Source organism: Pseudochaenichthys georgianus, chromosome 8 (genome assembly GCF_902827115.2).
Source record: "Pseudochaenichthys georgianus chromosome 8, fPseGeo1.2, whole genome shotgun sequence".
Classification (NCBI taxonomy): Eukaryota; Metazoa; Chordata; class Actinopteri; order Perciformes; family Channichthyidae; genus Pseudochaenichthys; species Pseudochaenichthys georgianus.
This window is the reverse complement of record NC_047510.2, coordinates 9,702,901-9,727,879: the sequence shown is the minus strand read 5'-3', so window position 1 is coordinate 9,727,879 and position 24,979 is coordinate 9,702,901. Positions and strand designations below refer to the sequence as shown.

General features: G+C 39.8%; 1 protein-coding gene and 1 long non-coding RNA gene across 2 annotated transcripts; both read left to right on the top strand.

The window, feature by feature from the left end:
- Positions 1-207: 207 nt before the first annotated feature.
- On the top strand, positions 208-24,717 carry LOC139434213 (zinc phosphodiesterase ELAC protein 2-like). The gene is made up of 11 exons (XM_071203878.1): positions 208-268; positions 369-381; positions 6,100-6,238; positions 7,392-7,477; positions 7,846-7,967; positions 8,100-8,196; positions 9,632-9,770; positions 17,524-17,548; positions 18,382-18,456; positions 18,789-18,937; positions 24,379-24,717. Exons 1-11 carry the CDS (start codon positions 208-210, stop codon positions 24,616-24,618), a joined length of 1,146 nt encoding a protein of 381 aa, XP_071059979.1. The 3' UTR covers positions 24,619-24,717.
- LOC139434303 (uncharacterized) lies at positions 11,036-12,046 on the top strand. Its single transcript, XR_011643664.1, has 2 exons — positions 11,036-11,678; positions 11,899-12,046. It is a non-coding gene; the product is annotated as an uncharacterized lncRNA (long non-coding RNA).
- Positions 24,718-24,979: the final 262 nt, after the last annotated feature.

Here is a 24,979-nt window from a genome sequence, read left to right as displayed (position 1 = left end):
TTTTGGCATGTCTGCTAAACGCATAGACAGATAAGACAGTGAGTCTATGTACTTTGCCCGAAATCCTCGTCAGTAAAAGAGATCACTTTACTTCCCTGCATTATTAACGGGGGTTTTAACCCCTGTGCAATCATTGCGTTGATAATGAAATAGCTGTCAAAGCCCTTAGCATTGTGAGCGATGAATGTTGCATTCTTGCAGTCTAAAATGTGTCAGAAACTGCTGTGCACAGTTGACTCCCTCTCCGACCCAAATTTCACCCCCCAAGGTTTTTGTACACACCAAGAAAGGTACATGTACCCCATCTGCCCCAGCCATTGTTTCAAAATCATAAAACACAATGTTGTCATTGTGTTCTGTCTCTTTAGGCAGCACTCCTATGTAACACAAATGTGCTTCACACCCGAGTTTAGAAACAGATGGTAGTTTTTCCCCGCATGTTTTACATTTTTTCGTCATACACTTGTGTGTTTTATCTGCTGTACTCTTGGGGGTGTAGTAAGAGATTCGACAATCTACACACAGTTGCTAGCAATGTCTGTTAACCTCTGTTTCTGTTCTTTATGTCGAGAATGACAGCCGACTGTACGGCATGTTTTGTTGCAGTCTTTACAAAAGATGGGTTTAAACTCATCTAGAGTGCATGAGGGATCTAGGCAGACATAGCAATGACCAGTACAGGTATGACTCCATTGAGAGCTGTAGCCTGTATAACAATGTTCACAGACGTATGAAGAACCTAAAAACCCCTTCAAGTTCTTGACACCATAGTAGTGGTTCTGAAAGAGGAATAAAAACACAGTTTTATCTCTTTTGGGGGTGTCTGTCTGGAATTTACAGAGGGTACGATCATCATCATTGCTTCGGTAAAATACCACTATCTTGCATTTTAAAATGTCTTCGAATTTACCAATATCGCTGAATGTCACAGCTGTATGATCTGTCAAACCCGCCCTCTTTTGAATCTCTTTACCCCGCTCAACCCTTCATAATCGTTGAGGTTGTCGTGTAAAACAGAGCTAAATTAATAGCGAAACACAGTTGGTTGGATGAGTTCTGAACAACGTAAAGAAAACGCCTCTTCTTTCTAACAATCTCGTTGTCTAACATTTTACTAATCATCCGTTTACCAGGAACCCCTCCGCGGGGAGATTGAACAGTTTGAATCACAATCTCCATGTTGCTTTCTGCCATTAAAACCATATTCGATTGCATGACGTTGAACAGCCCCTCCTCAAAAACATCTAGATTGTCTTCGGGACCATTTAAAATCGCTGACACGTTACCCCTTAGTTGTTCACCATGTAGTTCAATCTGCACGATATCTTCTCTCTCTACCCGTGCAAAAGCATATGCAAGCATGCTATGCACATTGTTCATCAGACCCTCAAAATAGACTCCAAAGTCTGCCTCAGCCCTAATAGGCGGTAGGACTAGAGACTGTCTCATTTCTGTGTTATTGAATACAGGTCGAGAGAAAACACTTGGCTCGGCATCTCCGCTTGTGCCTCCTCCATGCTGTGACAGGGGGCCTTGTGATTCAGAAGCATTGCCTTCTCCTCCATGCTGTGACGGGGGGCCTTGTGATTCAGAAGTATTCGGGGTGTCATTCTGATCAACATGTCCGCTACTCTGCATGGAGCAAACGGGTGATTCTGGGTCATTTGAGCTGTCATTAACACACCCGTCATATTGCATGCTGGAAACGGGTAGGCTGGCGTCGGCTGAAGCTTTGTTATTTTGTCCACTCGGACTGGGGTTATTATTTAGAGGCTGATCTAAAACCCCTCGGTCCTCGTAGCAGTCTATCACCCAGTCCAAGACAGCGTCTAATGTTTTTGTTGGACTGCTTGAATTTGTTTCTGACAAGGCTGGGGGTTCGTTTACAGCTGAGCCTTCGGCATTTAGCTCACAGGGCCTATCGTTTACAACTGAGCCCCCGTCATACAACTCGCTGTTGTAGCCTGAACACGGCGGGAATGACATATCCCCGTATCTGAATTCATCATTATCGCTACATATTTCCGTTATATCAGGTAAACTTTCGATAAGAGACCTTTCTACATCTGTATATGGATTTGTTTCTGTCAAGGACACAGCCTTGCCTACATCTGTTATAGCATGATTTAGTTCAGTGTTGCTGTTTGAACATTGTGGGAATGACATGTCTTCATACACAAAGCCCTCATCATTGTATAAATCACCAGTGTCCGGTAAACCCTCGATAAAAGATTTTTCTACACCTTTTAAATCACCCATGCTTGATCTTTCTTAGGAAATCACCCCCCACAAAAAATAAACAAATAAAAAAAAAAAATCAGAAATAGATGGGGTATCGCTGAAGAAACATTTCACTTTGCTTCTACATTTTATGGACGTAAAGTCACCATATCAGGCTGATACATCAATAACAGTTATAACCAGATGGTGTAGCCTTAAAAAGCAGACCTTAAGAAAACAGCGGCTGTCCTTTGGTAACGGGGCAGGGATGGTCTATAGAGAAGAAGATAGAGAAATAAAAAGAAGAAGGTATGAGTATGTTATCGTAATACCCATACTTATACATTTAACAAGAAAAATCATTTAGTTATCATATTGTAAAAAGCAAACATAGAAAGCATTTTATTTTTTACCTGGTAGTTTTTAATTCTCGAGCACAGTCTTTATTGAGGTTGTCAGGCCTGACTTGATGCAGAGATCCGAGCTGAGACCATTTCAGCTGTAGGACGGTCACAGCACCTGTTAGAGCATGTATGTTAAAAAACGTTATTCAGGATACTTTCACATCAATCTATACTTCATTTTACTTGAGGACTTAATCATGTATTTTGTATTTAGAAGGATACTTCATTAAAAGCTTCTTAAAAAATTGCAATCTACGTTTGTTATATATAATAGAAAAACCAACAATTGCATAGAGGTTCTTTAACACCCATCAAGCAGCATTAACTAACTAACTACATGATATTATAACATTAAAATAAAAGTACTTACCAGATATCTTTGTCTGATGGAGGAAAGAGTGTTTTTAACTGTAAAATACCTCCACTTTTTAGTTTTCAGCGTACGGTTAAATCTTTCTACCCTACATGCCTATATGTCAATGGCTGTTATATATATATATATATATATATAATATTGTATACCGTTTTTTCTTCAACAAGTTTTGAAAAACTTTATTTAAAAGAATTCTTTCCCCGCAGCTGTTAGTGACTTTTTAGGGATCTCGCTGTGTGTTAAAACTATATCAAAAGCTTTTTGGTAACCTTACCCTTCTTTTTCTTTAATGTTTGAGCACAGGTTTTTCTAAATACATTTATGACTGTTAATAAATAATTAAAACCATCATTATATTCGGACAGCGACTGCATATCACAGAGATCTGCTTGAAATTGTTGCAGCGGTCTGAGTACGAAAACTCTGTTTTCTTACAAAATGCACCAGTGTCGACTTGTACAAATGTATATGGTTTATCCTCTGATAAATATTCTCTGACTTTCTATATATATATATTTAAGTATATTACCTACCTACCTCCCTCTGTTTACAACATGTTTGTCTCCATAGGGGGTTTATGACTTCTCCATAGGGGGTTTGGGGTTTTCCCCCTCCCTTATCCTCTAGCAAAAAGGCTGACTTTTTAAAATATCTGTTTTTTATATGCTTTACTTTGATTTGGAGCACCCAACGGATGGCTGTAAGTTGTCACCGGTGTCTCGCTGATTAAATTCATATCAAGACATCTCTTGGCCATTTTCTCTCGACTTGAAAAATATTTAAGAGTGACTAAAGACGATGGCTTTTTATTTAGACAGAGGGAGAGGGTGAGGGGCGGGGAAAGTGTGTGTGTGTGTGTGTGTGTTCCCCCTCCTCCACCATATGTTCTCTCCCCTCATGTCCTGTCATGTCCTGTTTGCAAAAACAGAGAGGTTTAAATATATGTTTTTAAGATGCCTTACTTTTGATTAATTTCATGTTATTTGCAAGTATTTGTAAGTTACATTCGATACTGTATACAGGATTAACCACACAGGAAGTGGTAAGGAGGCGGGACATATATCCTAGGCATATTAATTGATTGAAAACAACGGCATTTTATTTTTCTCATTTTTTTAATTTTTATTTATTTTTTATTTTGAAAACCGGAAGCGGGGGCGGGACATCCGCCGGAAGCGGGGGCGGGACATCCGGTCGAACGAGGCGGGACTTCCGGTCGAACGAGGCGGGACTTCCGGTTTCAAAATAAAAATGCGGGACTTCCGGTCAAATAAGGCGGGACTTCCGGTCGAAAAGGGGCGGGGCGACCTGTCACTTTTTCTGCATACTAATGAGATTGAAGTGGCATTTGTATTACTACTACTGTCGATTGATTTTACAGTAATATCTGCACTACTCGTCGACTAAAAAACACCAGATTATCCTTGTTAATTACACAACATTGATGGGCTTAAATTGTGTGCAATGCTTTTGTATTTTTCCCCTTCGATTCGGAGAAACAAATATTTGTTCTGAGTAAAGGATGGCAGAAGACACTACACTACCCAGAATCCCCAGCTATCGTTTGGACTACACCATGTGCTCTGTTTGACAAACCCTGTGATAGTCCTCAAGCTCTGTGATTGGAGAGTGTGCTCCAAGGGTTAAGCCGATTCTCGAACAGCACTTGAAATGGGATGGAACCATGGCAGACTGTCCAAAACTGGATTTGAACGGGTCCACCGCTCTTTGAGCCGGCTCTTTTAAGTGAACGACGGGAGCCGGCTCTCGCCCGCGAACGATTCGTTTTTTGTTTTGTTTTTGTGGAGGGATCTAGATCGGCATGAAGGCACATTATGCAATGTGCACATTATCCCGCTTATTACACATAGCCACATTCTCAACAAAGTAACGACATGACTCCCAATATTAATTTAAATGCTTTTATGGATTTAGAAAATTATTTTATTGATTTAAAAAATAGTTTTATATATTGATTTAAATTGACATGCATCCGCTAAGAAAAGTAGTCCGTTGTTACTGTTTGAACTAACGTAGCAACGGCAGGAACTGCTTCGATAGTGTTTTTGAGGAGCTTTTTGATTACAGATTTGAAAACATCGTTGCTTGCTTTAAAAGTAGCACAATTCATTTTGTCAAACCTTGGAAAGTATCTAGATATCCCTGCCCTAATGCCAAAGGAACTGCACACTGAATATGTGTCGCCGTTTGATGTCTATGTCTGGACCGCTGCGTAAAAAGGAGGGTTTCTGCCCCATTACTTCTCTTCTTACTTCTATAAGAATAAAACACGGAGGACGGAGATCTCTTTTTCTCCCCCTCTTCTGACAGCCCAGCAGCTGATCTCAAAGCACGCTCCCCTCTCCTGCAGGGGGGCGTGGTCAGCTGCAGCTCACAGAATCAGCCCCCTGCAAAAACAGCGCTGGAAAGAGCGAAATGAGGCATGGCTAAAATGCAGGATCTTTTTGGTATTTTGAAAAAAAAACTATATTTATATACTTTATATAGGTCGATACAGTAGCCCCTTTTTTAAAATAGTTTTTATAGGTGTTGCTATCTGTTTTGTGTAGCGTGGTTCTACAAGCAAGTCAATGCATTCATTGGGTGGTATCAGAGAGTTACACGGGTCTGTAAATGCAATGAAAACAATTGGCCACAGCAAATCATTTATATGATATGTAATTTTTACTTTTGAATACTTCAGTACAAAGGATGTATTGCATAATTTAAGTGATATATGTGTACACATATAAATCATTAGTCAAAACAGGGCTACATTTGATTTAATTAAAAGGTATAATATGTGGTAAACTGAAGAGCCGTTTGGGAGCCGAAAGAGCCGGCTCTTCTTGGTGAGCCGAGCCAAATGATCCGGCTCACCAAGAACAGCCGGAATTCCCATCACTAAATTGTCTACTGCCATGCTATTCAGTTCACGTTCTCCTACTTCCTGTACCCGGTTTCCTGTCTAACCTTCAGTACAAATTTTACAAAAATATAAATGTGCAAATATGAAACATACAGGTCAATATCACCTTGCTATTGGTAGCTGAACTGTCAATATTTGTTAAACCCCTCTAACAGTTTCCTGTGTTTCTGCAGATTCCCCTCCACCACTGAATATCTGATCCTTAATGAACACAATTGCACCGTCCACAACGTTAGAAGTCACAAAATCCAAGCCCAGCTGAACATGATCCACCTGGAGATCTTTCCAGAGCTCAAGACTTTCAAAACAAAGGTAACACAAAACAATACACATCGTTTTATTACGCAGAAATTAGTGGGCATTTATCAAGATTCACTGTTTCAAGGTTCTCTATTATTTGGAATAACTGCTTTTATGTGTTTTACACCTCTTAATGAACTAAATATCTTTGGGTTTTGGTAAAAAATGATATACAAATATAAAGAATAAAACAATTATTGACATTTTTGTATGACATTGATTGGAAAAATAATTAGTATAGTAAGATTTATCCATTTTAATGTTCTGCGGAACTGTTCCGTAAAGCACAATTTGAGGAGCTTAATTTGATTTAAAACGTGTTGAACTGAACCTAACCTGATGGAGCCATCTCTCCCCCTCGGTTTAGGTATGTTATTTGAAATAAGTCCACTAGATGTAGCTGTGTCTACGTATGACTTTTTACGCTCTGAAAAAATGCTTTATTTGTCATTTTGGTAAAAGGGAGTGATGTTATTTGATAATTAAAGGAATGCGTGATTGCAGCTATAATACATATAAGTCACGGTGAAAATGATTTATATAAAATTATCACATAATTATGATTTTACTTCAGCAAAATCTGCTGTCATTTGACAAAAAATACTATAATATTTTTGGTTTGGAGTTTACCATTGTAAACAGTTCATTTAAAGTGAAGTTAGGGAAATATTCTGAGAGTGGAGTGTTATTTTTTTGGCTCATATTATTAATAATACTAAATGTCACAAAGTTGCTGCGGTTAAATGAACATTGATAATAGACTGCTTCAATAGCTCTGCACTTAATTTGCATTAATGCATTTATTTGGTATAAACAAATGTATAAGAATAATGTTCTGCACATCAAAAAATTGTAAACAATTAAAAAGTTATTTATGCTAACTGGATATTTTAAGTGCTCTGAGCAACAGCATTTATCAGCGTTTCTTTGTATCTGAGAGACAGGAAAATTATGTGGACTAGCATCAATAAAATAAACCGTGTTATGTATTGTCCTTCCCTTGGTGTTGGCTCAATGAAAGTTTCACCACATAATTTACTGCAGTGGCTTTCGATAACTATATTCCCTATGGCTTTGAAAGCAGCCTTCACAAAGGGATAACTCAAGTATGGTCCATAAAAAGTAGTTTATAAGAAAACATGAAAAGCTTTGGTCTCATCTCCAGGAGGCCGAGGCAGCGCTGTACGTCTCCAGCGTCAGAGCCCAGTGTCTGCTCAAGTTCCAGCTCAGACCCGTAATGGGGTGGCAAAGGTCAGTCTGTCCTTCAATCCCCTCAATTTAGCCGACATTACTCTGCTGCCTTGCCACAGAAAACAATCTGGAATGGACCATTGCACTCAGCCGCTCTCTTCTTCTTTCTTCTTCTCCTCGTCTTACAAGTGTCAGTGTTTTCTCCTCGCTGTTTCTGTCAAGTTCTGTAGAGGCGCATCAAGGTCAGGAAGAATCCCCTGCCAGTGTTGTTGCAGGCAGTGGTGTGTGTCTTCTTCTTCTTCCTCCTCCTCCTCCTCCTCCTCCTCCTCCTCCTCCTCCTCCTCCTCCTCCTCCTCCTCCTCCTCCTCCTCCTCCTCCTCCTCCTCCTCCTCCTCCTCCTCCTCCTCACTCTGTTTCTCATTCGTTAGAGACGCCATCCCCTCCTGCAACACGGAGGAGTTTGTGAAAGAGGTGTCGGAGGTCCCAAACTTTCTGGAGGAAGTGGACAAGTGCAGGGAGATTTGCTCCACTGCCGCTGCTCAGCGTTCTGGTGAGTTCTCCTCTCTAAAAGCCCAGAAGGGATGTTTTTTACTTCAAAGCCTGACAAACTGTTTCCTACTATTTAAGTGGATGGTCTTGGCGGAAAAAAAGAGTTTAATCGTGTATCTTTTTCTATCTGCAGGGAAAAGAGAGAAATCCTTCGAGGTGGTTTTCTTGGGAACAGGATCCGCTCTTCCGATGAAGATCAGAAAAGTCAGTGGCACTTTAGTGAATATCAGGTATTGATCACAGGTTATAAAATAATGTACTTTTAATATTTGAACTTGGATTGCACCTGCAAATCATCCCATTATGTCCAACCTTTCATCCGGCACACAAACATCCACTTGGCCCTGACTAAAGCTATAACACGCTTCATATGATTATTTCAGAGAAATTGCATAACATGATGGTCATTTTAGCTTATGTCACATTACATGTCACTTGTTAGACGCTTTTATCCAAAGTGACTTACTGACTTCTTACTGACTTCAATACTGTGGACAATCCCCACAGGAGCAATTTAGGGTGAAGTGTCTTGCCCAGGGACACAACGACATGTTGACTGCAGTGGGACTCAAACTTACCCCTGATTCAAAGTTCAGCGCATTATTCCACTGAGCCACAGCCTCAGCCTCCCATCAATACAAAGTTACATTACATTACATTGCATTGAGCTGACGCTTTTATCCAATGCGACTTACAATAAGTGCATTCGACCAAGAAGATACAAACTTGAAGAAAACAGAATCATATAAGTACATCAGGCTTCATAGAGCCAAAACATTTCAAGTGCTTCTCAACTAGCTTTAGATAAGCCAGTCCTTTATTAGTATATAAGTACTCTGTTAGAAATTCTATGTTAGTAATTATCGCTCGAAGTGGAGTCGAAAGAGATGAGTTTTCAGTCTGCGCCAGAAGATGTGTAAGCTTTCTGCTATCCTGATGTCAATGGGGAGCTCATTCCACCATTTTGGAGCCAGGATAGCAAACCCACGTGTTATGTGCACAGTTTATTATTTCCTTCCCTTGGTGTGAACATTTCCTCAACGAGAACATGACAAAAAATGTCCTTCAACAACCTTTCTTTCCACGACTAAGACGAGACCATGAAAAAAAAATCAACATTCATTCAATATAGTTATCAAAAGAAAATACCAAAACAACGTTTTAAAATAAACCATATCACTTTATTTTCACAACCTCCCTTCTCTCTTTCTCACAAAAACACACTAACAGCTTGAGTCTCAGTCCTCAGTCTTAATGTAGCAGCAGTGAAAACTCAGTAGTGCTTTGTGTCGCTTCTGTTTTTCATTATAATGGTTCTGCATATGTGGATTTTTCAAACTTGTAAAAAAGTGGCCTTTATCAAAGGAAAGGCGTACACTTTGACTGTACAAACCTAAAAAGTTAGTTTCCCCTGTCCACATGGCAACACTATTCCACTCACTCCATTTTCTGAGACATAAAAGAGGCCAAAGCAGATCGAAAAGCTATGCTTACAGAAATAGTGCTGTAGGTAGGGATAAGGCCTTAAAGGTGATGCAATGTAATGAATTTTGATTTGTTTTTTATTCAAGCTTTGAATAAAAAAATGATACAATTTCCGTTGCTGGAGTAACTCTACAATGGCAGTTAAAACAAACCCTGTCCTCATGTCCTCTCTCTGTGTAGCCCGAGTCAGTCCCTGATGCTGGACTGTGGGGAGGGTACCTTCGGGCAGCTCTGCAGACACTACGGAGACGCCGTGGACCAAGCTCTGTCCAAGATCTCCACCGTCTTCATCTCACACCTGCACGCCGACCACCACACGGTAAGCAGCTGCACGTTAATACATGTCAGAAGGGATGATCTTAAACTGAGCCGCGTCAAAATGACAAGAGGTTCAGGCAGATCCTGCGCCTGTTGTTGTTTGTTCCAGGTACATATCAAAACTGAACGCTGCATGTTTAGTTTTGACTCAGAAAGCAGACCCGTTCCACACTGAAAAAAGGGGAAAGTGGGGTTGTTCAATTTGCAAATATGCAGTTAATATATGAAACATAATTTATTCATGAATCAATCATGTAGAACTATTTTAATCTTTAATCTCTGTAACTCCGCCCACTGAGCACATACGTCAGCAGCTTGCTCTGCAGCCGATTACTAAGCTTCTAATTATTATTTACAAATATTTTATTCACAAATTAATATGGTCGGACTCAAACCCGTAATTGAACCTGAACAATATGGCACTTTAATGGACAAGATGTAAAGCAGAAAAAAATTGCTAAATATATTTATTTTTAAAAATGTGAAGCTTTTTCTTTTTTAAACAAAGGAGGGGGGGGAGGGGTTCTACCATCTTTTCTTCCCGCATCGGAGGAGTAAGCTGGTTCTGTTCCGAGGAGATCTCTACAAGGTAAAAGTTATTAAAAGTTATTTAATGTCATCAAATGTTCGTCATAGTTACAGGTTATCACAAGACGCATTGTTTGCAAAAAGCTGAGTTCACATTTGCTGTTACAAAGAGCAACGTAAATACAGGCAATTTGTAAACATTGTCATTCACTGGTGTTAGCTAGGATAAAGCCATGAAAATCATAAGGTGAGTTTATATTGATTGACTTGTGTTTAGCGTGTTTTTATAGTCTGAGTATTTGTAGAGCGTAAGTCCGGCAGTTGCTTGATTTACAATATTAAAAACTATGAACCTTGCCCAAAGTTATGCACATTAAATCGAGCGCAGTGGGGAGGGGGGGTTCATAGCCAATGGATGAGCTTGCGGCATGTTTGCATGTCTATAGAGAGGCGAAGTCACGCCCATCTACTTCCGGCCCATGGGACCCCGGAAGCGAAAAATTAACATTGAATTCAATGGAGAGAGAAAACATATCTTTTGATCCCGTTTGAATTGTGCCACGAACTACACATATGATGTTTGTCAATCTTAAACAATAAGTTCCATGTCAATGTTTGTACCAGGTTGTAATCACATAAGAGATCATAGCTCGTTCTATCGCTTCCCGTCTGATGAAAGGACCAGGAGTCGTTGGACCAAACATATCAGGTAATACACATGTTGTGCATGGAACACAGTCAAGCTAGCTACATAGCTAGTAGCGAGCACGTTAGTTAGCATCACATTACTTAGCCTTGTCATTTGTATTAGCCTTAACATGAAGTAACCCCAAATGTTAAACAGTAAGAGTAGTCATGATGTTAAGTATTTTGTGAAACATTTGAAGAGGAGCCTATCGCCCCCTCCACCAGGTGCTAAGGGGGCGGGAGGTAGGCTAACGGCAGATTAGCATCTGCGATCTTTTCTACTTAATGCTATCTGCTCAAATGGTTAACATTGAACATTAAAAGATCAGGCAGTTCAGGGAGAGTCGAAGGAAGGCAGGCAGGCAGGCAGCTTTGCATGACATTTATTTATTTATAGAAGGACCATGCATACAAAAACATTAATCTCAGCAAAGAGAAGATTATAGCTAATAGCTAATTTCCATCTGTGGTCCATTCTTCCGGACGTGTTTCATTGTGATGATAGTGAGTCAATCTGTTTGTTGGAAAGACAGTAGTTGAGTGATTACTGAGAGAACATTATTAAAAGAGATAATTCTTTAAAGTGTTGTTACTGACCTTTTTCTCTTTTATTTTCTTTACCTCACCTGTAACTGCTGAGACCCTGAGGAACATGCACACTGGACTGACCTGCTCTGGCAACCTGATTTCCACTGTACGTAATAGTATTTGGTTATGGTATATTATTTATATACATCAAAGGCACAATGCACCCCCCAGAGACACACATGTATTGAGTGTGATATTGTGCATAGGTCAAGTGAAATCATCTTTACATACTAGAAAACTGCAGGAGTGGCAACTTGTTTTGAAATTGAATTTTTAATATCCGATAATGAAGTTGATCTGTTTTCTTTATTCTTCTCTCTTCCCAGCTCCATCCATCACCGTGCTCTGTTCCTGCAGGTCCTGCTTGCTAATCAATGCTTTATTTTTTTACACAATTACAAACAAAGTCAATGTATTGTATGACATGAAGTTGTGCTTCATTCGGAGTCAATAATAAATTCATTCTGCCTTCAACTGCACAATGATTGTGGACTGCACCGACATCCATGTAGCTGCCCCCCCAGTAAGATGAACCAAGCAAAGAGGGTCGCCATCATGCCCAAGGACATCCAGCTGGCCCGCCGCATCCGCGGAGAGAGGGCTTAGACTGACCTGAGACCAGCACACCCAAACACAACGGCTCTTTTAAGAGCCACCTACAGTTTCAAAGAGTTGCAATCCTACGTTATTATAATTATTAAACTGGTTCATGTGTCACTTAGTTTACTGAACCGTGATGAATGAAAGAAATGAGTGAGGTAGTGGTTTAAATAAGTTACAAAGACATTAAACAGGTCAGTGTAAACACAAGCTTCTGTCAATTATGGATCACTCAAACTATTTATATAAAAATATGTAATAAAGTTCTAAAACAAGTATTCGGTATATTCCTTGATAGCTTTTGGAGAAGGTTGTTTTTAAGTTTACTAAAATCTATCGTTTCAACTGTTTCACTTTATAAAAAGGAACAGGTGAGTAGAGCATCATTGAGTTTCTTATACTGTTAGTAAATTATCCAAATTAAATGTTTATCATTATTTTATTCAACCCTAAACAAATTGATTGTACCTTTTTAATAATGACCTTACATGGTCGGCAAAGTTAAATTAACTTCAAAAAATCAAATCTGTTCTGAGAAAAAACTAATAAATGTTTAAAGATAGGAACTTGCCATCCCACTGAAAAACAGTCCGTAGAGATTTAAAGGCGTAGTTGTAGTTCAGTCCAACGTTTCATTTGGATTCATTTCTCCAACAGTCAACTATTTTCATAAAGAATATATATATTTTTCAAAGTCAACTTTATTGTCAATCTTACTCAGTTTGTGTTTATAGACAGAGATCAAAAATACTTTTAAATCAAATAAAATTATACAATTTACAGATATGTATACAAAATATATATATATATATATATATATATCCTATATAATGATGGTGGACACTTCACCTCCAGCAGGGCAGATGGCTGCACAAGTCTATCGGGGGATGCTCCCAAAACACCGACTCACTCACAAAGAGACCAGACTCGAACACTGTCTCCTGATAGGCCTGCACAAAAGCCTTCATCCATTCGGCCTCGTTTACAACCCCCCAGTTGACAGCCATGACTCCGTCCAAGTTGTACCCCCCGAGCACCCTCTTCATGAGGGACGCGCATGGAGTGGATGAAAGTCCCGACCGCAGCACAGCACCAAACTTGCTGGCTGTCAACCTGCCCCGCCTGTGTAACTGCCACTTTGTCCGCTGTCCTCCGGTGGCTGTCTGGATGGCAGCTTGCTGGTCTCTGCTCAGTCGCATTGAGGCAAGAATTGCCTCAAGCCCCCGACCCCCATGCCCCTTCACCAGCTCCGGCACGGTGACAATGGCCTGATGTTGACGCCGCGGCTCTGGCTCAGGTGACAAAAGCCATGCCATGCCACACTGTGCGCCCCTCAGTGCAGACCTGAACCAGTCTACATCCTGAGTGGCGATGTCTCTGGCCAGTGGGTTGTATGTCTCCTCTCACTGTTTGTAGAGTTGAGACACCGGCTGGACTACTTTGGAATTGCCAGGCTTCCTCCACTGGCACTCGACATCTGTGGAGCTGATCTGCCACATGGCACATATTGCCAATGCTGCAGCGTGGCTGCATTTGTACATCCCCCGTGCACAATCACAGACAGCGCTCTGCATCGCGCCATCGTCTCCCATGCAGATCTGTACAAATAAAGTAAGTACCATATTTGTTAGCATGCTATAATAGATTGAATGGGCAATAATACAAGGATGGTCAGGATCTGGGGGTGGGAGGGGTTATTTTTCCATAGTTTTGTCCTCTTGTCTGATTGTTGTTATTGTTTGTTTTTTCTGTATTTTTTGTAATGTGTGTTGTACTGGTTGTGATTGTACATTGTATTTTTCTAAATGTGTATGAATACATTTTTGAAAAACATTTGATCAACAATAAAAAAGGATTTGGTCAGGATCTAGACTCAGTGTGTAGTTTATTAATTAATCAATGCTCTCTACATTAGGAAAACACATACCAGTGTACCCGAGGGAGTCACACACAGCTGTGCCTGGATAACCAAACAAATTGACAAGATAACCAAAACCCTTGAATCTACACACAGCAAATAAACTCAAATGACACAACGAGATGTAAAAGGAGATTAGTCGATATAAAACTGGCCGCTTCAATCTGAAGAGCAACTAAAACAAAACATGGGAGTTTACCTTGTTCTTGTGAACACTAATGTTATCCACAGCATACACACAGACCACGAAGTTCTAAAGGAGAACACTAGTTACTGAAACAAAACACGTTAGTGTACCTTGTTAGCTAATGTTAGCTAGCTGATATTAACGTTACACATTGCACTCATATTACTCACCAACATCTTGTAAAGCCGGTCCCGCTGCTCTTATAGAACCGACTAACTCCCCTTTCGTGTATGTACAGCTCTCAACGTGTCCAGACTTGTAGTCACCTCGTTTTATACTTTTATTCTCATTCTGAAAGAAACAGGTGAAATTTGCTAACGTGACGGCCATCTTTGTGATGGTGACGCGTATTGTGCGAGACCAAGAGACCTGTAGTTCACTCAGCGGTTTCACACAAAAAAATGTGTAACTTCACAGTTTTACGACACATTTTAATTTTTTTGACTTGCAAAATATTCTTTAAATGGACAAACATCATATGTGTCATTCGTGGCACAATTCAAACGGGATCAAAAGATAACCTTTCTCTCTCCATTGACTTCAATGTATAATTTTACGCTTCCGGGGTCCCATGGAGGCTCCCGGAAAGGGAAGGACTTCGCCTCTCTATACGTCTTGTTTTAAATGATTGTTTCATGTCTGCTGTCAGGCGGTGTAGAACTTCACTGCGTCGGTCCGGCTCTGCATGTCTACTCTTGTGCCGACCTTTAAGGGCGCTGATGCAGGTTGTAGGCCTACCTTACGTTAAGCGACCATCTTTACCCATTTAAGGTGTTGATTGTTAAAGATACAATATTGTCTGTGGGACCGCAGTGTTTTCCCCAAAAAACTGTGTTTATGTCTCTGCTTTGATCCGCTCTGTGTTCATGTAAATACCGTAAATACACACAGATCAAAACAGAGACACAATATTGTGTGTGGGGGTGTGTCCCGGAAAGCGACACTTGATACTGGAAAGTGGAGGATATTAATGATTGTGTTACATTTTAGCAGCGGTGCACATACCATGAATATGGGGTACATACCGGACAGATCTTAAAGTAAGGGTTACGATCCACCCGCTGTGAAATGAACTTATCTTCCATATTTGCCGTACACTTGTGTTTACGGAAGTTGAGATGTTTCTCGGTTGCGATGGGTTGTTCCTCGAGCGGTGCGCGCTGCTGCAGTGCACATCTCCATTGAAACCAATGGAAATTAGCTCGCAACGCGAGTGTGTATGGCTCCGTCCAATGTGTATGGCTCCGTACAAAGTTGTACTCATTGCATTAGTCTAGGCTACTGTAGCTTTTTACACTGGAGGCGCCCATCTCGGCCGAAGTCGGTTCATATTAACCTAAAGGTACATCATTAAATGGTAAATGTCGCCTTTAAGGAGCAGAACATTTTTGTTTTATTTGTGTGTGAATAATGAAATAATTTCAAATATGTTTTTCTGTGATAGGTAATTGGTGTGGAGAAGATTGACCTCAACCTTGCTTTGAACATTGTTCCAAAGGCTCTGTAGTAAATGGTGAGTATTCAAATGTTTTGTGTGATTTACTTGACTAACTTAAACTTGATCTTTAACTAATTGAAAACTGGTATTAGTCTGACAATTTCTGAATATGTATTCATAACATTTACATACTGCAAACATTGCAGGGATATACACATTTTCTGATTTATTAGGCAAAAGTTATTCAGAAAGTGAGGCAAAAGCCAAACATTCTGCGATAAAGCCTCCTTTACAAAAGTGATAATGTTTTGTTTGTTGAAATGGCTATAGAATGTGTAGTCTATGTAGTCTTACATTACAGTAATACTTATTTTAAGTCGCTTTGGAAAAAAACGTAAACTAAATGAAATGTAATGTATTCTAACCTGGTTGTTCGTACTTGATATAAAGTTATTCTCACTATGGAGCCAAAACTAACTAACTGATGTGAACAACATCGCATTAGCTGCTACCATGTTATATTGACTAATGTCTGCAATTAACCTGAACTACCCCCCTAAACTGAAGTGCACATTCGAAGTGCTCCAGCAAATGTTAATGGAGCTAGACGGCAACATGCTCTCCAAGAAAGCCCAAGCGTTTAAAAACAAACTATTTGAGAGAGCTGTTGCCACAGACCATTTTTACAGCATTTATACTGGACTTTCATCGATACAACAGTCTTGCACTTCCTTTGTTCATGCTTTTTGTTGTATTGATTTGCATGTTTCAGAAATGTGTGTTTTCAGAATGTACCACTTGTCATGTGTTTCAGAATGTACTAATTGTACTAATGTACTAACTTCAAAATGTCAGTTCTTGTTTTTATTTGTAATACTTTCTTTAGTGCATATGTGGTGAGAAACCAGGCCATTATTATACTTCCATGTATTTTTCCAAAGCAATGCCATTGCTTTTTTGTATTAAAGTGCCCTTTCATATTAGCAGGTTACTATTTAAACAATGGATTTACAAGAACATTTCCTTTTTTCGGCTAGGCGTTGACATTTTCTGTCAATTGTTTACTACGAATGAGTTACAAAATTAAGCCTTTCTTTGCCATTTGGCCCAATAAACCTTTATTTTGGTCGGGAGAATAGTTTCCTTTATGCTTCCTTGCTGTGTTCTAACACAATAATGTATATGTATATGCATCACAAACATTTTCTATTTCTTCTATTTCTTTATTTTCAATGTATTTGTTAATTCTCCTGGGGCTGCATGATGGAAAAACCAAAAGCTCATCTGGATGTGTGGTGGTTGTTAATATTGTTTTATTTTTTGAGAAAAATACATGAATGTTGTTCAAAGAAATGTGTTTGTCTTTATTGACTATTTGTTTTAAAATGTTATGATAAATGCTGTAGATATAAGAGATTAGGATGGATCCTGTAGAAGAGTGTACGACATGCCTCTATTCACATGAAATAAATAATCTTATGTACCCCTTGAGCACTAGGTAGATTAAAAAACTATAGCATGTAGTTTAAACAAAATATTAATGTGGCTTTAACAGGTACAAATTAAATATACTGAGTATATTAAAAGCCTAAAATGAACATTAAAAAGTCATGTTGGTTAAACATAGGGTAAATGAATATACCTAATATTAAAGGAAATATTCACATTAACAATTTCATGTTTCTTTGACATAACATAGTTGTGTGTCTTTAACATAATGGAATAGTTTTGAGTACACATGTTTTTAATGTGTGCAACCGGTTTCCATATTAAAATCAGGTTAATCCAACGGCCTTTTTTTTTTTCAGTGTGGGCTCTGGTTTCAGACAGAGGGTGAAAAGAGGTGCTGCAGAAGGCAGTATGAGAAAAATAAATATCTTTTTGAATATTAAAGAATCGAGACATGTCACAGTAGAGGCACAAAATACAAATATGAACCTGAAAATGAGGATTATAGGGCCCCTTTAAAGTGTCATTGGATCTGCTACTTTTACTATAATGCCCTTATACAACAAATTGCTTGTCCTTTCTTTAAACTAATTAAAGAAACGGCAACATAATTAAAAAAAAAATTCCAATAAATAAAAAGGCAAATCACAAAACCAGAACGAACACACAAAAAAGTTAGAGACCGCAACATAAGGCGACAAGAGTCCAAACCCAACATTTCCTAAGTTTTGAACTTACAGCCCAAAAATGTAAGGGCACGACCACATAACATGGCCATATGTCCTACAGCTATAATGATGTATGATATTAAAGTTTCACTCAGGTACATCCAGAGAGACCTACGGTATGTAAGAGCAAATTGAGCGTATGCTTTCAATATCCCAGAGATATAAGGTTATCTAGCTGAAGCTTGACTACACGGGTTGGGTCTGAATAATTTATCAGATATTTCTTAATGCTTTCGATCATTCTCGCAGCTGGCAGCCTCCCTAATGGCTCCCGCGGGATCCTTCTTCATTGACTCTTCTTAAATTGCTTGACTGGATTCCGTCCAAGCAAAGCCTCCGATACGTCCCACGCCTGTTCATTACAGACGGCTCGGCAAACAGGGCGCGCCCATGTCTTGATTAGGCCTGACTACCTGATTGATTTCCTGCGGGACAGGAAGTTCTTCTCTGTGATGTAAGCCCTCTGATTGGTTTGTTTTGATTTTGCAGGAAAGGATGCAACCTTGCTGATTCACGAGGCAACGCTGGAAGACGGGATGGAGGAGGAGGCCGTGGATAAAAAACATAGACGAGAGAAATAAAGTGTCACAAACTGCCTCTGCAGGGCTTTAATGGTGTTTTTGTAAATGAATAAATAGGCAGTTAGTCAGGCAACATAATAAAAGCACCTAGTTGACTCAGTTTTGAGTGCAATGTCAAACTTCTCCACTTTCCACAGAAATTGACATTGATTTTTGCACCGGTTTTAGTGCCAGAGTGAGAGTCTGTCTTCACAAAAATGTCTTTATGTCCGATAGAAAAGCAATATTCCCATGGTCAGTTTCCCCCTGCAGCTCTTTAGTTTCAGCTTCAGTGAGGAGACAGTACATCTCTGACTCTCTGCTCCATGTTCTCTGACAGCACCACCTCCCAGGCCATCGGCATCGGCATGAGGATGAACGCCGAGTTCATCATGCTGAACCACTTCAGCCAGCGCTACGCCAAGATCCCTCTCTTCAGCGAGGACTTCGACGACAGGGTGGGGATCTCCTTCGACCACATGAGGGTACGTGTCACTGTGCAACACCATGGTGTTCATTATAATCATTATAGTCATGCACACGAGGCAGCGTTTCCCCTTTGTGTGTGGAAGAGGAGCAGTTATTTTGGATTGTATTTAAAAACTAAAATATTTAAACATTCAATTTCACATTCTTTTTTAAACCTTATTGCTAATAATACAATACAATACTAAGGGGCTTTGTTTGCATGACCACATTTGAAACATAGTATTGTCAAGGCATTCCGCACAAGGCGTTATAATGTTAACTGCTAATATGTGTACAAAAAGCCAAAGCAAAAACTCCCCACAACAATGGAACAATTTGAAATAATAAAGTAGCACAATATACTTTTTACTCCTTTACGTCTTATTTTTCAGTATTTTGTATTTAATTATTTGTTTGTTATTATAGTTGCAACTAATCACAATGATGGCAGGACACACCCTGCATGTTTTATCTTAGTTAAGCCCGGATTGGATGTCTCTCATCTATGCTTTGTGTCTTTAAAAAAAAAAACATGACAGCCATCTACTGCTGTGGTTCCCAAACTTTTTGTGCCCAAGGCCCAAATTTGAGTGATTCTGTGGTGGAAATTAGTTTGCCGGAGATAGATAGAGGTGATTTGGGCTGTGGCTTTCGCCTGAAGTCGATGATTATTTCTTGGGTTTTTGCTGTGTTAAGTAGGAGGTTGTTTTCTGAGCACCAGGTGACTGCTTGATGGATCTGAGTGAGGTATTGTGTTTCATTATTATTTGAGATGAGTCCTGTTATTGTTGTGTCATCTGCGTATTTATATATGTTGACTGTGGGGTGCTAAGATGTGAGTTGGTTTGTGTAGAGCAGTAGTTCCCAACTCCCAAAGGACAACTAAAAATCTCAAGGCACACCCATTGTGCAAAATAGCCCTTATAACACGTGTTATCACTCATATCATGTAAAATATCTGTACATGTGCATAATTATTTACTAATGCCAAATAAAATGTGACAAAGACAACTATATTACTCATGAAATATTTATTAATGAAATATTTCAGAAATTAATTTGAAACTTTATCAAATTAGGCTTCATCAAAGCAGCAACACACTCATTTAAACCAGACAGGTCACACGATAAAAAATGAGGCAAAGGAAACTCAGAAGAAATTCAGCACAGAGAACTGTCAATGCAAGGAAGCTGCATTATATATAAATAAACTTGCCTTGCATTGTCCATGGTCCTGAACTACAAATTATAAATGTAACATTTCAGCAATCAGCATTGAAACATGTGCTATTGTAAATATTTTGCCGATTTACAAATTAGTGAGATACAGTACATGTGCCTGTCGGGGCGTGCATCATTTTTTAATCCTTGGTGGCACTGAGGAGAGGGCCACTCGCAAGTCCTGTTCAACAGAGAGCTGTGACCTCCTGTTGTTCTTCATGTAAATCAGAGTAATGCCAACTCTAGAGATGGGGTCGTTACTAATTTTTTTTAATATATTACATATTACTTTTAAAAAAAAGTAATATATTACACTACTTTGTTACTATCTACATAAAGTAACTCGTTACTTTACTCGCCGAGCACGTACGAACTGCGCATGCGTGAGTGACGAATAACTCTCCTTACCAGCAGGCGGCGGTAGTGTGTATTTGTCATTCAAAACAGGCAACAACCGGAAGACAGAGAAGAAGAACAGACCACTACGTTGTGTTCTTTGCAGGTGTGTGTTGAGGTTTTACGTGGTGTTCACAGCAGTGGATAACAGCTTCTGGCCTGGACACAGTTTGCTAGTAATGGCAAAATGAAGCTTTGAACGAAGCATCGAACCACTTGGACAATTGTGTCGGAAATAGGTTCATTTCTCGAAGCTTCAGTTACAGCGACCTCTCCTGGCGAAGTGCAAGGCTGCAGTGGGTTTAACGTATCTTTGCCTTGAAAAATATTCGATGCACACACACACTAAGACTGAATATCATGTTCTATTTGCAATTAAAGATTGATAATTGTGTGTATTGGGTTATTGAGAAGAGACTAGAGAGTGCTGGAAATTTTTTTGGGAGGAGAGGGCCTTTTATCAGTTATTAAAGTTGAAAAGCAATGATTAAAAATACATCCATTCCGGGCTTTGAACCAGCTGCGCGGAGGACATCGCCATATTCGGGCCGCCGGCTCGACCCACTGGGCTATCTATTCCTCAAACTATTGAACTGTTTTTATATTACTCATAATTGTCTTTTTGTTCACAACTTCTCCACATTTCGAAGTGTTTCCCGAGCCAGAACGACCTATCTTTCTTCCTGGCTTGCTCTATAATGATACTACAATTCAAATGCAATACCAACAGCAACAACGCAAACTACGACAACAACCCACATATTGCGCATTGTTTAGAGCGGTCATAAAGTGTTGAAGCGCTCAAATTTGAAACTGTTTCAACCTGTCACCTGTCAGAATCGAGACGAGGCAGTGCATTGAATCGCGTGAATGGACTGCGAACCAGTCAAGTGATTCATTCAGGAAATGAAGCAGTTGCTGGTTCAGACGTCACATGTCACGTGATTTGAAGCAAGCTTCGAAGCACTGCTTCTATGGAATAGGAAGTCCAGGGTTGAAGCTCCGTTCGAAGCTTCAGTGTCAAACTGCCATCACTACAGTTTGCACCTCACCGTCACATTCCTGTCTATTCTTCGGACGAACTCAAAATAATGGGAATACCTCCACCCCTCGAAAGTTATCGCTGACTCAGCCATGTTTATGTAGCACTGCACGTGGAGATGTGGACGCGCAAGTCGCGCAGATTACGTACATATAAACCTACAAAGTACTGATATAGTAAATTAAATAATTATTTTTGTGTAGTTGTATATTGCAATAATAACGTATAGTTGTCACAAAATCCCACGGCACACCCGAACTTGACTCACGGCACACCAGTGTGCCGCGGCACACCGTTTGGGAACCACTGATCTACTGCACTGAATCACACATTCATTTCAGAGTTGAGAAGTGTTTTTCTGGTCCAAATTATTGCACCTGAATGCATCATTTTAATAGCATTTAGACAAAGTTTTCTGTTGTTTATATTCAACAAAGGTACAGTATCTTCGTATTGTAATACAAAACAGATTCTCTCTGTTGCACAAGTATCAAAAACGTTTTAAACCGGTATCCAAAGGGGAGATTTCCATTCTTGTTTTTTCTGATCCAAAATTAGGAAACTTTGCTAGTTTTAAACATTAATAAGTTTAAATATGCAAACACAAGTTCTGAGTTGTATTATCCTCAATCTAAGAACACAAATAAATACAATATATGAAATACTGTGGGAGCACTTTTCCATTCTCTCTGGCTTCACAATTATACCTCCATAAATATGTTTGTGGCAGCGGGGTGTGGTTAGGGCGCCAGCTGCTGGAGTGAAGGGAGTGGCTCGGCTGGAGGCCAGACAGCTGATCGGAATCAGGTAATCAGTGCCGGAATAAAAGCATGTCGTAACCTGTTTCTGGTCTGTTTTGCAGTAGGCGGGATCCTGGAAGGTCGCCAAAGGACCTGTGAAGGTTCCCACACGGGCAACGTTTGAGACCCGTGTATACTTTGTTTGGAGCTAATAAACGCCTGTGATCAACCAACCTGCTCTTTCCGTCCCTAATTCAACCCTGTGTGAGCAGAGAGGCTCACAATGTTCCTTGAGTGAATCATCGCTTATCAGTCGACATAAATAAATAGGGGAGACCAGGGACAGTTGCAACACTTTTTGGGTTTTTCCCCGATAAGTAAAAAACCATTTACAATAGGATAGCCATTTTGCTATATTATACATTATCAATATGTCAGCTACTGAAACAATGTATTTAAGATGTTTTTATGAAATAAGTACAGGTTGGAAAATGTATTAAAAAAAAAAAAACTCAACTGTTACAACTGTCCTTGTGTACAGGGACAGTTGTAGCACATGCCAGGCACGGTTGTAACATGTTAATAACGGTTACCTTTTTCACACTATGACAACAAATAGGGAAAGCTGTCAAATTCTAAGGCAACAAGATTTGAATGGGGTTTCACACATCCTCCAACAAACAATGAACAGGATAACAGATAACACACACAGCATCATCCTCTGTGAAGGATTAAACTGTTCTCTGAGAGGTGCTTCTACCTTAATTATGTATACCTATCTCCTTTGAGCTGAGACCATAATATAAATCAGCTGCCTCCATCAGGTAGTCTCTCAAAAGCATCTCCTGCTCGGTTGAGAACACCTTGTTTGGTGTCCTACTCTTGGGGGTGTTTGTGATCCCTGACTCTCCAACCTCAGCCTCTTTGTATGGAACTGGTACAGGGTGACATATATCCAGGGACTTTGCCACTTCCCTGAATGATTTGTCCTTCTCAACTTCATTTGAGGCCCTCTGCAGCAGAGCAAGTGGCACTCTCCTGTCTGTCTTCCTCTTTCTGACATTTGGCATACTGTAAACACACGCACACACTTTAGGCCTACTGTACAGTATTATATTCTGTTTATTTTTACAGGGACAATGCACACCAACCAACAATACAACTGTATGCTTGAATGAACAATTGATCATTCAAGCAAATGAGCCATCATTGTAAATGTGCCATGTTACAACCGTCCCGTTACAACCGTCCCAGGACCACCAGTCTCGCTTCCACCCCCTGTGAACCTGCCTGATTGCTAGCTTGACCCATATTTAGCTAGTTATATTTGTAGCTTACAAAACAGTGATTCTAATAATACTAGTTTGGATTCCTAGACATTTGAACTCAAGACAGTATCCAAAAAAGACATCATATAATTGTAGTTAATATTTTACCTCAGAAACACACTTTTGCTGATGTCTTACGCGAGAAATTCAAACATGGCTCCTTTTTTTCTCAGCGATCTTACCATCTAACTGCACATGTGCAGAGTGAGTTTCATCACTCTAGCTTGTTTGTGATTGGAGATATTGAAGGTGTTACAACCGACCCGTGTTACAACTGTCCCTGGTCTCCCTACCTTGTAGAATACACAAGCATTAATACAAAACATCCACAATAATAAACAGTTGAAGGTATATTCTAACTAAAGCATTTGCACACAGCCAGTTTATTTGTATAGCACCACTGCCAAACTAAGTCAGAAAATGTCAAACAAGATATGACGCGATAAACGGTCAATTAGACAATACACTGTGGCCCATAGCAATGAAGGTACGGTAAGAGCTATGCTAGTGCTAAATAAATATGATGTACAACAAGAAAAGTTTTGAGCCTCGATTTAAGAATTTCACACAATAAATCGTCTGCAGACAGTTTGCTTGCACTCCTGAGCTTTATATTGTTTTCTTCCACTGCTGAGTCCCCGTCCTCAAGTACATGAAGATGCTTGCCTTTGTTAAAAGCCACTGGAGTTATATTTCACCCCATTTACTAGATCCACTTTCTTTTTGTTTAGATTCGCTTTGAGGACTTTAAAATCCTTCCCAGGCTCATCCCAGCTCTGAAAACCCTCTTTGCCGAGGACATCGGTGAGATGGAGGAGAGGAGAGAGAAGAGGGAGCTGAGAAACCCGAGAGGAAGCAGCTCCGAGGCGTCCGGCGAGCAGAAGATGGCCGACGAGGGCCGAGGTGCCAAAAGAGACCAGGAGGAAGCAGCGTCGCACAGCGTGGAGACCAAGAGGCTGAAGACCGTCTGAGGCTGAGGGATCAACTAACACTTCCCCTGAGAGAACTCTTGAGTTTTTTTATATAAAGCAATTTGAGTTTGTGTGCTTGTGTGGTTTAAATCTAGAAAAATCGTGTATATTTTCTGCAATGCAGTGTATAACGCTAAGCTACAAATATAGTTTTTTTTTTCATTTAATGAAATTAAGTGAATGTGATACCACACAATCTGTAGTTTTCTACAATTTATGTCTTAGTCACCAGTGTCAGAGAAAACAAATGACACAAGCTGTCATGTAAACCATTAAAAAATATATTATATTTTAGGCCAAAAAAACGTTACGATACAATTTAGTTTACGATAAGATATAGCTTATGACGTTTTGTTCGGAC